At 48.5% G+C, this 12,073-nt stretch overlaps 1 protein-coding gene across 1 annotated transcript; it reads left to right on the top strand.

Moving 5' to 3' along the window:
* Positions 1 to 1,804: 1,804 nt before the first annotated feature.
* On the top strand, positions 1,805 to 11,723 carry LOC125756140 (phospholipid-transporting ATPase ABCA3-like). The gene is made up of 9 exons (XM_037660003.2): positions 1,805 to 2,056; positions 2,619 to 3,042; positions 4,281 to 4,549; positions 5,130 to 5,430; positions 6,264 to 6,564; positions 7,279 to 7,432; positions 8,218 to 8,502; positions 10,271 to 10,552; positions 11,568 to 11,723. Exons 1-9 carry the CDS (start codon positions 1,817 to 1,819, stop codon positions 11,721 to 11,723), a joined length of 2,412 nt encoding a protein of 803 aa, XP_037515931.2. The 5' UTR covers positions 1,805 to 1,816.
* The last annotated feature ends 350 nt before the right edge of the window (positions 11,724 to 12,073 follow it).

The raw sequence follows: 12,073 nt of genomic DNA, 5'->3' as shown, positions 1-12,073 counted from the left end.
GTAGTAGTAGTAGTAGTAGTAGTAGTAGTAGTAGTAGTAGTAGTAGTAGTAGTAGTAGTGTTATTGTTATTATAGACAATGGCACATACCCACAACCAGAGTTGGTCCTAGAAATAGGGCCGCACGGCCTCTATTGCTGATGAGCATCGTTCGCGGGGCACAGCTAGAAGCATAAAACAACGGCAATAAATTTATTTTTGTTTGGTCTATCCACCTTCTTATCAATGGCACATTTCTCATGTCGCTAATTATCTTAAACACCCGATTCTTGGCTAATCTCTCACAGTGGTACTGTTTAACGTTCATACTACTTTAAGAAAACGTAAACAAGAGCAAATAAAGTATTTTTGTACCGGTGCAGAAAAATTATCGGCTCATTTTATATTTTTGTTTATGCTCGCGTTTGCCCGTTCCGCCACACGAAGTTGCGTAATGCACGAGACGGGTGCGCGGCGCGCGCTTCTTCAAAAGAAGAAGCCAGCGGTGCCGCCCGGTCCCCATCGAACGACGGTCGCTAGGCGAGTTGTCCTTTTTCACAAATGTCCCGCGCTTACAATTCGCACTTAACTGCTAATCTATCGGAGTAACGTAGAAACAAATGCTGCGATGTTTTTTATAGACGTATACCTCCATTGTAATAGTGATCCCGCCTCAAATGTAGTACTGAGTCTAATCAGACAAACAACACAGCTTATTCCCGCGTATTTTTTATTCCTTAGTACGAAGTTCTAAGTACAAGCAATCCTTAATCTATGATCTCCAATATAGTGCAGCACGCGTTGCTTGCCCATCCGTGCGGTCGAGCCTTCAGGCTAGGCTCAGGTAGCACAGTCTCTCTCTCTCTCATTAAGCCAACGGCAAAAATACATCGAGAACCTGCTTGAGGAAGAGCGACGACATGTCACTAATACCTGCCGTGAAGGCATCTTAATTGGAGTATAAAGCAAATGCGACTATCAGTTGAAAACGAAAGCGCGATACAGTGTCAGACAACAGCGCGCTTTTTCGGAACCAGAGGTTGGACTATTCGACCTATGCCGCCATGTCTTGATTCGCGAACTGGTCTCGCGTGCACCAGCGTTGACAGTTAATCTCAGCCAAAACCATGTGTTTGCATCTTCACTATTTAATGCGAAATACGTGGGGAGCGAATGTCACTTTTTTTATTGACTTTTACGTAAGGCTTAACAAACTCCCTAGAACACGAACTCGCGGTGTATTTTTTTACCTAACGAAACCATTTGTTTCGCGAGGATAGTGCGCCTCGGTAGTACAGTGGTTACGATGCTCGGTTGCTGACCCGAAGGTCGCGGGTTCGATCCCGACCGCGGCGGTTGCATTTCGATGCAGGCGAAATGCTAGAGGCCCGTGTACTGTGCGATGTCAGTGCACGTTAAAGAACACCAGATGGTCGAAATTTCCTGAGCCCTCTACAACGGTGTGCCTCATAATCATGTCGTGGTTTTGGCACGTAAAACCTCAGATATCATTATTAGAGAGGACGAGTTAAGCGAGCTTTCACAATACGCTGGTTTCATCCATGCATCCTTCATATATACCATGAAATGTTCTTCACATAAGACAGGAAGTTGTTGAAGGAAAGGAAGGTTTCAGAGCTTCGTCCTCAAAGGACTTTTTATATGACTGTCGCTCTATGGCTCAGCACCTCTCCTCTCATAGCATGCCCAGGGGTTGGCATTGTTTTAACGAAGACCGCATATGCAATGCTCAAAGTAGAGAGCCTGCAGTCGCACTATAGAATGGCCTCTTCAGTATACTGACCTTGTAATGCATTTCTTGGACGCAGGGGATCAGCATGGGCGTTGTGAACCAGCTGTACACGATCGTGTGGAAGGACGTGTACGTGCAGGCCATCAAGCGCCACTACTACGTGACCGCCGTCGAGGTGGTCCTCATCATCCTCTCGTTCTTCGCCGTCGAGCGCGACCGGCCCATACTGCCGACCAAACACTGCGCCAAGCCTCCCTGCCTGCAATACTCCGAGCCACGCGAGTACCATGAGCGGGGGCTTGGAAACTTCAGCTGCCCGCAATTGGTAATAAGGCGGTTTTGGGCTAATCACCCTATAGTAAAGACTGGTCGACTAGTTGGTAGTGTATAATTTAAGGTTTAGCACTAAGAGACGGCATTGGACGACAGAAAACCCACTGGGTCCTTGTGTTTTTTCGTCCTGCACCGTTTCTTTGTAGCAAACTTCCGGACGCTTCGTAGTGTTTTCTGAATTAGAGCAAAACGGGAGCTATACACATCATTGCCCGACATGGCGGCCTACTTCAGGCTGGAATGGATACCTTGTTTTAACTCCGTTGGCCCTTTTCACTGTACTGGAAGGGTGTTGTAGACTTTCACTAACCTTCATTTACCATCGGTAGCAAACTGAAATGACGTCAGTAACGCGGTATAACTCGGTAAATCAGGAAATGACGTCTGTAACTAACTCACTATTCCGTGACGGAAATTACGTAGTTAAATTATTTAATGAGCCCAGCTTAAAAGACGTCCTCGTTCAAAATGCAATACGAATTAGCCCGCCTATGCAACACATTTCCTCGACCACCGCCAGCAGCACATGCCCTACATGAGGCGCACCACTGCAGGTGCTGTACGCGCCGCGCAAGATCGGCGACAAGCTGTTCCAGGCGGCCTTCAAGGACAATAAAAAGGTGCGCGTGGCGGGCTTCGAGACGGTGGAGCACATGCTGAGCGCCTTCCACAAGGTGTCGCCGAAGCCCAAGCGCGGTCCCGAGCAGCGCGTCGTCGCCGTCACGCTGGATGAGAGCGGAGAGGCCGGCTCCAAGCTCGGGCTCGCGTTCAGCGTCAGCTTCTACGACGAATTCGAGTTCATGTCGAAGCGGCTGAACGGGTACGCACTGTTCGAGCCACTGCCCAACCCGGTGACGCAGCGAGAGAGCGTCGCTTGCCTGCAAATCGCACTGGGCCAGGCACATCTCGCATCCGTGGCCGCCGAAACGAAGTACGCCGAGAAGCCCTACAACTTAGCCACGCACCGAACCACCGAGGGTACGTGACTTTATCTCCTGCTAAGCGCGAAGCCTGTGCCCACAGCAACCCCGTAAAACAACAGTTTTTAAGAACATATAGTACGAGGACTATAGCGCCGTCGGCGCTGTAGTCCTGGTCGTCGTCGCCCGCAATGTCTGCAAAGTTTCGGAGTCACATCAAATGCAGAGCCCCAAGAGCGCCTTCGGTGGTTGCTTGGCTTTGGTCACTAGTCATATAATGGTCAAAAGTCCCTTCTGAAGGTGAAGACCGAAAGAGCAACTGAAGTGCAACCGAAAGAGAATTTACTGAGGTTGTCCCTGTTTTTTATCACACTGAGTTATGATTCGTACTGCCGTGAGCTTCACAACGCAGTATTTTCGAAGGCAATGTCTACAATGTCTTCCTAGCGCTTTTCCACCCGCATTCGGCAACATGGTGCGACAGTGTCCGATGTCTGATTGCGGACCAAAAATATGACTGGAAAAAAATAAATAAGCGCAGAGCAATCAAATGGTGCATTCGGCTGGGCGCTACCGCGCTCTGACTCGGATTGCAGCAATGCGGTTCCCGCTCTTAATGTGAGCCAGAGAGCGTGTCCGAGCCTCCGAGCCGTACGTGCAGCCGCACACTAGAACAATCGGAGGCCGGAAGAGGATACACGTCACCGCGTCTTCTGTTGCTAACAGACGCGAAGGCACACCGCGCGTGCAGCAGCGGCTTACGTTACGTCAGAACGCAAGTTGGAGAAGACACGTGACCAGATCTCGGTCGCGCTCCGAGGTCGGAGGTGAGAGCGCCTAGGAGAGCGCTGAGATCGAGCATGGCGCTCCGAGAGAACCAGCCGAACGTATTCAGAACGCTCGATATCGACCATACAAATGTACCATAAGAGAGCGTCTAAGTCACGAGACTTCAACATCACCTGCATACTACCAGTATTTGTTAGCACTGGACAATACTTTCTAGGGCTGGCTAAATATGGCTAATATTTGCTAACTGTTGGCTAATGCTGACTATCATATGTTATAAGAACATTGTGTTCTTTCGATCTCACTGAAATGATCGAGTTGTACAGCCAATTTTCGCCGAGATTGTTTCCTATTTGTAGGAAGATGAATTGTCAGTTTACTCACAAGGTATTGATATCATGCTCTACTGATCGTGAAAGATATCTTGCTGCATTTAAAAACTCTCGAAGACTTCGATGTATTTGAGTTCGAAAGAAACGGCGAAATACTCGTTTTCTTACACGGCAGGTCCTTACCCGCTCGACATGCCCTCGTACCGGTGGCTGATGTTGATCCGGCTGGGCGTCGGTTACTTGTTGCCCTTCTGCTTGATTCTGTCGCGCGTGGTGGAGGAGACGCAGCAGGGCATGCGCGAGAAGCTGCGCTTGGTGGGCCTCCGCGCCACCGTCTACCGCACGGGTCACTGGGTGGCCGGCTTCTTCTCAGGCATCGTTAGCGTCGTCATAGTCATGGCCTACATGACTGCCGTAGAAAACACCAGTGATAACGGCTCGCAGGTGAGCGCACCTCTCTGTCGAACCAGGTTTCTGCGGTGTGGACGTGTTGACTTGAGTGATACAACTATATGTAACTGTTGTATCGACGTGGCCGCCTAGGACGCCACGCCGGGACGGCGGCCCCGAAACAGACAAAGGAGAGACGCAGCTGGGTGCCGAGCGAAGGACCAGCGACAGTTTCAATGGCGACAATTCAATATATAGAGTGGAAATGCGCCCCCTGGCGGCAAGAGAACAGGTTTCGAAACTGAAACCGATATATAACAATAACCATAGGCGCGGCTGTGGATTGGCTGTGGCTCTTTGTCATTATTATTGCAGGCTTAAGCTTCGAACATGTGTCGTTGTGTAGGGCCACAATGAAATATACATACATAACGAGTATATTATGGTCAGACTTTATACAACGCTATTTGGGAAGGTTGGGTCACCAGCCGCAACTTTGGAATAAGTGCTTCTTTATTGCTGCCTCACTGCAGTTTTAATTGCCGTTGTAAAACGAGTTTAAATGTCATTGGCTGCGCGATCGATGAGTACCAGTATATTACACACATGAACCTGTGCGCTCTCTTGCTTGAAGGCTTTCCTGGACGACACCAGCAAGCCGGTGGTTCTCATCTGCTTCGCCCTCTTCACAGCTCAGTACATATCGAAAGCGATGCTTCTCGCGCTCTTCTTTAGAGACACAGCGCTGGCCGTGGTGTTCGCCGTTGTGTACTGGCACATCAGCTACGTCATGCCTTGCCTACTTCTAGAAGATATGCAAGGCCGTGCGGCCCACTACATTCTTTTGGACCGCTGGACAAAGCTGCTCACCTCAACGTTGCCGTGCGTTGGCATGCACTGGTGCTTCCGCATTATCGGTTGTGCCAACGTTGTCGGTAAGAACGCATTTCTTCTGTGATTTTTTTTTTCCTCCCGTCTCTTTTCCACGCATTACAATGCATTAGTAGACGCAAGAAGGCATCCAGCCAAACGGTATATCGCGCAATCCTCTTGAGTTATTAAGGCAAAAGCCTTAGATGTTACGTAAAACGAGAACATTGATCGTCGGCGTCACCATGAGTGATGCAAAAAAGTGTTGCTATTTCATGATGCAAAAAAAAACATCATTACATGATGACGTCACAGATGGCAGAATCTGTGACGTCACCATGAAGCAACATGACGTTATCACATTACATCGTCGCTTGGTCAAAGGTTGGCCGATCATGGAGGCAGCCAAAACCAGGTGAGGTACAGAAAGCTTGCAATTCCCACAATCCTGGAGGCAGTGTAAAACCACGTTGGGTGCAGAAAGCTATCGGAGGGGGGCGAGGGGGTGGGATCAATACATCGACTGAGAAGAAAAAGATGGCTTTCGCCTTCAAGAAGCCTTAGGCTAATGCATAAGGGACCCTGCGAGTTTTTACAGGACAGTAAAGAGTGCTTCTGGCTATCCTGCGACCCGTGCCTCTATGTATTCGCTTACTGTTTCATGATCCTATCTCTGAAATCATCTGTCCAATATTCAGATTTAACTAGCGCTGGTTACGCACAGTCAACATATTGAGTGTTTTATGACAGGAGTCAAACCCAAGCATCACGATTGTTCGACAGACGCCGCAGGGCCGTTTTTAGCCCTCAGTTTACCACGATTGCGCTTCGCCATCATATAGGGTCTTCTGCATCGAATTTCTGAGTTGGCAGCGCCCGAGGTCACGCGCGCATGCAGGGGAGCAGTACAGCTTCGCCTCCACTACATCATACGTGCTGGAACTGGACAACGTCACGATGGTCGAGATCTGGAATGTTATGCTGATTGACAGCATCGTCAACATCGCCCTCGGCTGGTACTTCAGCCACGTTCTCACCTGGTACATTGGCGTGCCGTACGCGCCCTGGTTCCCTCTCATGTACCGCTACTGGTTCCCGACAGAGAAGGGCATGTTCCAGCAGATACCGCCATCCACACCCGATGGAGTCCACTTTGAGCCGTATCCAGTAGACAAAGAAGAGGCCGTCTTTGTCAACAGGTTTGTTTCTCTTTTGATATCAGTCGAACCAAAACGTCAAAACTCGGAACTTGTTCGCGAACAGCGCAAAAACAAAAGGGACAGTGAACACGGAGGAGACAGCGCTGTGTCCTGTGTGTTCACTGTCGCGTTTTGTGCTCTCTTCTGCAGCAATGCCCATGAACCAACTGGCCCACCTAAGAACCCTTGTTTGCGAGTCGACAGTTGGGGCACACGAAAGTGCTTACCCTTGATTGCTGATGTTTATGAAAAAAATTTGCTTGGACCGCAGCGAGGGTATGTAATGCGGTCCTGTAAGAAGGGTTGGCTGCCAAAGACAGCCCTTTTTAAACTTTCGGAATGATTGCCCGGATGTCTCGTTGAGGTCTCGCCGCGATGTCCGTATGTTCTCGTTGAGCTCCCCGGATGTCTCGTTTTAAGTGCCTGGATAACAACGCTGGCATTTGGCTCAAGGTCACTTGAAGGCCGCCAACAACGGGATCTAAAAGCATTTCACGCTTAATAATCTACTGACAGCTGTCCTGGAAACTTAGGCACTTTTTGTAGTGTGAAATGAAAACGAGCAGCGCATAACTGTTCTTGTACTAGCCTTTGGCTATGGGACAAATTGGTACAAGAAGTGCAAATTGGTACAAGAAAATGCGTGCAAGAAAGAACATCATTAATTCATTCATATGCTTTCGTGTGTTTGTTCCCCCGTGTGAACTTGAGCAGGTTGGAATACGAGAAGAAGCAAAAGCACGTTCTGCGAGACACAAGCTTCAAGGCGTACCAGGGAGAAATCATGATCATTTTGGGCCCCAGCGGTGCCGGAAAGACAGCGCTCGTGAACATAATCAGCGGTAGTGCGGTGGCTACACAGGGTCAGGTCAGTGGTGAAACTCGGCCGGTTTGGTTTTTGGAGTAATAAAGGACACTGTACAGTTTTACAGTAGAGTGTACAGTAGAGTGTTTTACAGCGAAGCTGTATACAACTAGGCGATCCGTAACTCCGCGAAACTTTAGAAGAATTACGTAATCAACAAAAAACCCCTAGCAGTTATGTGCCATAGAAACTGGGCAAACCCACTACTCGCTACTGGTCCACTAAAAATAAATACAAAAAAGGGACTAAATAAATAAACAAGCAGAAAAGGTAAGTAAACAAATGTGCTAATTAACTAGACATAATAAACTGCGTCCTTCTGGCCCACTCAAATCAAGATGGAAGTGTTTTAAAGGAGCATACGCGAAATTAAAAATAATGTGCCATTCTGTACCTTTCGTCAAAACTATGTGTCACCTCTGTGCCGTGCGCTACACAGCTTCGCTGGTCATCCGCCGTCACAGAGTGGAAAGGCATATGAATTTTCTAGTTCAATTAAAATAATGTTTGTGGTTTGACATGCCAAAGCAACAATACGATCCTGAGGCACGCCGTGGTGTGGACTCCCGATAATTTTGACCATCTGGGGTTCCTTAACGTGCACCTAAATACATGTGCCCCGGTGATGTTGCATTTCGCCCTTGCCTAATGCGGCCGCCGTAGCGTACTACCAAACTCACGTGCTCCGGCTTAGCGGCGCGACGCCATAGCTGCTAAGAATACCAAGACGAGGGAGTGTCGTCAAACTCGAATGAACGACGTTAACTCCATCCCTGATGTGTACGCAGGTTATCGTGAACGGCTACGATGTGGCCGTGCAAACTGCGCGCGCACGCGAGATGATGGGCGTGGTACAGCAGCGCGACGTGCTCTTCTACGACCTGACCGTGGCCGAGCACTTGCTTTTCTTCGGGGCACTCGCGGGACTCTCCGGCGATGCCCTGACACACCGCTGCGTCGAGCTCCAAGACATGTTCTCACTTGAAGACATCGCCGGAGTGCGCACCAACCTGCTTGTGGAGGCACAGAAGCGTCGCCTAGCCCTCGCCATAGCCATAGTGGTCCCGCGTAAGGTATACTACCGACATGCCACGCATTCGGGCTCGTAATCTCCGCGTGGTCAACGTGCAAATGGAGAACGCACCGGATGATCGACGCAGTCACAAAAGTGTCGGAAAGCAACTGAGATAAAAACGCAGAGTGTCCCTTCTGCATTCGCCTAAGATCACTCGAATTCTTTTTCTTTTTATTCTCAATCGATTGTATTGATCCCGCTGCCCTCGAATGCTTTCGCATCTAGCGAGTTCATTAGACACCTATCAGCCCATTCTTTGCACGCGATTTATGTGCCACAAAATGTGGTGCAATTAGGGCTCTGACACAGGAAGTTGTGCCAACAACTTAGAAGCATACACTCGTAAAAGTCGGTGTTCACTGTGAGTGCACCATGTTCAAGCTACGAACTATCCTTGAACACGGATGTCGCTGAAGCCGACGTTTGGACAAGTGGTCTTGTCTTCTTCACAGCAGCAACAGAAAACAAGACCAATTGTTTAAACGTTGGCTCCAGCGACACCCCGTGTTCAAGGATCTCTAAGTGCGGAGCACTTTATGGGCTTGGGCTCTCGTATGCTGTCATCTCATGTCGTCGTTGGGCGTCACGCAGGCAAAACCACGTATAGCATAGCCGTACATAGTATATCCATGTATAGTATAGTATAACAAGGGGGCGGGGAAGGGAAGTGAGGCTGATGAGGAGTGATGAGAGGGTGAGAAGGAGGGAATAGAAGGGAGAGGATAAAGCATAGCATAGCCATGTATGGCGTCACGCAGGCAAAATCATGTATAGCATAGCCATTATATATAGCATATTATAGCAAGGGGGCGGGAAAGGGAAGTGAGGGTGATGAGGGAAAGAAAACGGGCAGGGTAAAGCATAGCATAGCCATGTATAGTACAGTATAGACAGGATGTGGGAAAGGGAAGTGAGACTGAAGACAGAGAGAGATGGTGAGGAGGATGGGACGGAGGAGGGGGAGAGTAAAGCATAGCATAGACAAGTGGGTGGAAAATGGAAGTGAGTGGGAGTAGAGATGTGAGGGTGAGAAGGAAGGAAAGGAGGTGGGGAGGGTAAAGCATATCATAGCCGTGTACAGCACAGTTTAGCAAAGGGGTGTGGAGAAGTGATGGTGAGGGTGACCAGGAGGAAAATGAGGGTAGAGAGCGCCATGCATCACAAATGAAGGTTTCCTTTTCCGCCATGGAGGCCGAGCAGGCTGCAATGTAGGAACACCAGCGCGTGCTTTCCCGTGAACGCGAGCGTCGTTGAAGGACAGGCGAATCACTGCTCCGCACTTTCTACAGTTTTCACGTTGAGTGGGACTGCATACATTTTATAGTTTCTTCAAGCTTCCACTTTCCCCTGAATTTCTGCCTTATTTGGACATTCAGGCTACGTCACGCAATCATTAAAGATTTCTATGTAGATTGCAGCTTATCCGGATGCGCAAATGCGGGCGGCCGGTATGGTGGCGCCACAAGACGCACCAAACTCAACAAGATACAGTTATTATTGCAGTAAGTGAATGCTAGTCCTCAGCTATATAGTGTAAAATTTTAGTGCTGGTGTGATCATGGAATCGTGTATTTGTGCCTATGAGAGCTTTTTTTCGGTAAGAATACTCGTCAAACGTAAAAGAGGTGTATCTGTAACAGCGGTTAGACGAAGCGTCACGAGGTATCGTCACTGGCGTCCGTTAACCAGGTATTCCGCTAATGCCTTTGCGTGAACCTTAATACCGGACACGCTAAAATTCTCTATTGTGGAACGGCAACATGCAGGTTCTGATCCTGGACGAGCCCGTGCGTGGCATGGACGCGGCGTCACGCATGAACGTATGGCAGGTGCTGGACAAGCTAAGGCCAACCACGTGCATCATCATCACAACGCCCGAGGTCGAGGCTGTTGAAGTGATCGCCGACCGCATTGCTATCCTGGGCTACGGTGCGCTCAAGTGCTGCGGCCGCACTGGATTTCTGCAACGACGCTACGGCACCGGCTACAATGTTACGATCCAAAAAGGTCCCAAGTTCGAAACGAAACGTACCCTGAAGGCTCTTCAGGTGGGGCATCTTTTTAATCCTTTACTACAGCGATGAATTTGAAGCGGTGTTGAGAAATCTTAGTAGGGATTGGTGAAAGCGATAAAGGGACACCACCAAAACAAACTCATTGCTAACTCCATTTCATGCATCGGGTGCAACGCTATGGAAGCTAACGAGACTTGTTGCAGTAGAGTCGTTCGCACCAAGAAATAGTTCAATCATTTTACCACCCGTAATGTGATTTTTCCTTTCATTTTAGAACGAGTAATAAATGCAGATGCTTTGTGCCTTAAAAATCAAGAAACCCCGTAATTTACGGTTGTCAACAGGTTGCTCTGGATCGCTTAGCGTCTCTTTGTTTCCGTATCGTGGCCTATGTTATCAGTTACGGTAGCGAGCAGCCGGCGCCAATCACGGAGGCCACGTTTACAACGACGAAATCCAAGCTCGAGACGCGCGGACTGCCTCATTTCGCTGACGTAGTATCCACACACAGCGTTCACAGCTTCTTGCATAGCATCCACAACGTTGCACCTGGTGTATAAAACGGAGTATAGTGGGGATTCGCCTGGTGTGTGGACTTGTGAGGTACAAACTTGAAGGATGATTAAGAAGCTCCAGGAGCATTGAAAGAATACGTATCAAGCTATGGTACAGAAAACAATAGGCACTGAAGTATGCACACCGACTGCGTATTTCTGCGATGATCGAGTGCTACGTACATTAACAATGCCCAGTGAAAACGTATCGAACTTCTCCGTGTGTGATCTTCTTGTCTCAGATAAGCAGCATTCCCCACGAATAGTAATGAGAACTATTCGTGCGTGAGACCTGCTTAACCTAATTGCACGTGCGCTTGTCTCTTGTGTGCGCCATGGCTTAAGCATGTAGTGTCACCAATCCACACAACATTATGTTCTTCCTTTAACAAATGCTTCGCTTAAACCAATTCTCACTCTGTTCGGCGTCCGTAAGTATATTCATCTTAACTTATTCTCGTCTTTGCTGCATGTGTGTCCAACATCGACCACAGGCCAGAGTGCTCGAATGCCGCGTGCTTCAAGAACACCGCGAATCGGTCGTCTACTTTCTGGGCATGCGCAACGGATGCACGCCCGTGTCAGCAGCACTCCAGTTTCTCGAAAGCGACATGCGAGGAATGAGCATTGAGTCCATGACGGTCAGTTAAACGAAACATACATTTTGTTTTATTTTCTACATTAGATATGAATACATATCTATTCCCATCTTATATGGTGACGTGTTTTTCGATATATCAGAGAGAAAACTGTTTCTTTTATGTCGTGTGGGAAACGCCTACATTCCAGAAGAGCTGTGATTCAAAGTGGTTAGAAGGGTTAGCTTGTGAGTGCCTGAAATCAGCAAGATACACTTAAAGTATCTGTGAAAAAAAAATAACATATTCTGTTTTTTTTTTTTCACTGTGCGACAGGACTCGTTACAAGCATAGGTACAAGTACAATATGAAGATAGACGATCTAACGAAGAGAAGAAAGATCAAAGAGAATAGGCGAAATA

The sequence above is a fragment of the Rhipicephalus sanguineus genome, chromosome 5, assembly GCF_013339695.2.
Source record: "Rhipicephalus sanguineus isolate Rsan-2018 chromosome 5, BIME_Rsan_1.4, whole genome shotgun sequence".
In the NCBI taxonomy this organism is placed as follows: Eukaryota; Metazoa; Arthropoda; class Arachnida; order Ixodida; family Ixodidae; genus Rhipicephalus; species Rhipicephalus sanguineus.
The sequence above is the reverse complement of the archived record's forward strand: the minus strand, read 5'-3'. Positions and strand labels throughout refer to the sequence as shown.

What these genes read in the sequence shown, in the direction of transcription:
- LOC125756140 (XM_037660003.2), top strand. Translation starts at nt 1,817, where the DNA reads ATGGGCGTTGTGAACCAGCTGTACACGATCGTGTGGAAGGACGTGTAC. An exon ending in CCAGTGATAACGGCTCGCAG is followed by an intron (nt 4,550 to 5,129) that starts GTGAGCGCACCT and finishes TCTTGCTTGAAG; the next exon opens with GCTTTCCTGGACGACACCAG. An exon ending in CGGTTGTGCCAACGTTGTCG is followed by an intron (nt 5,431 to 6,263) that starts GTAAGAACGCAT and finishes GCGCGCATGCAG; the next exon opens with GGGAGCAGTACAGCTTCGCC.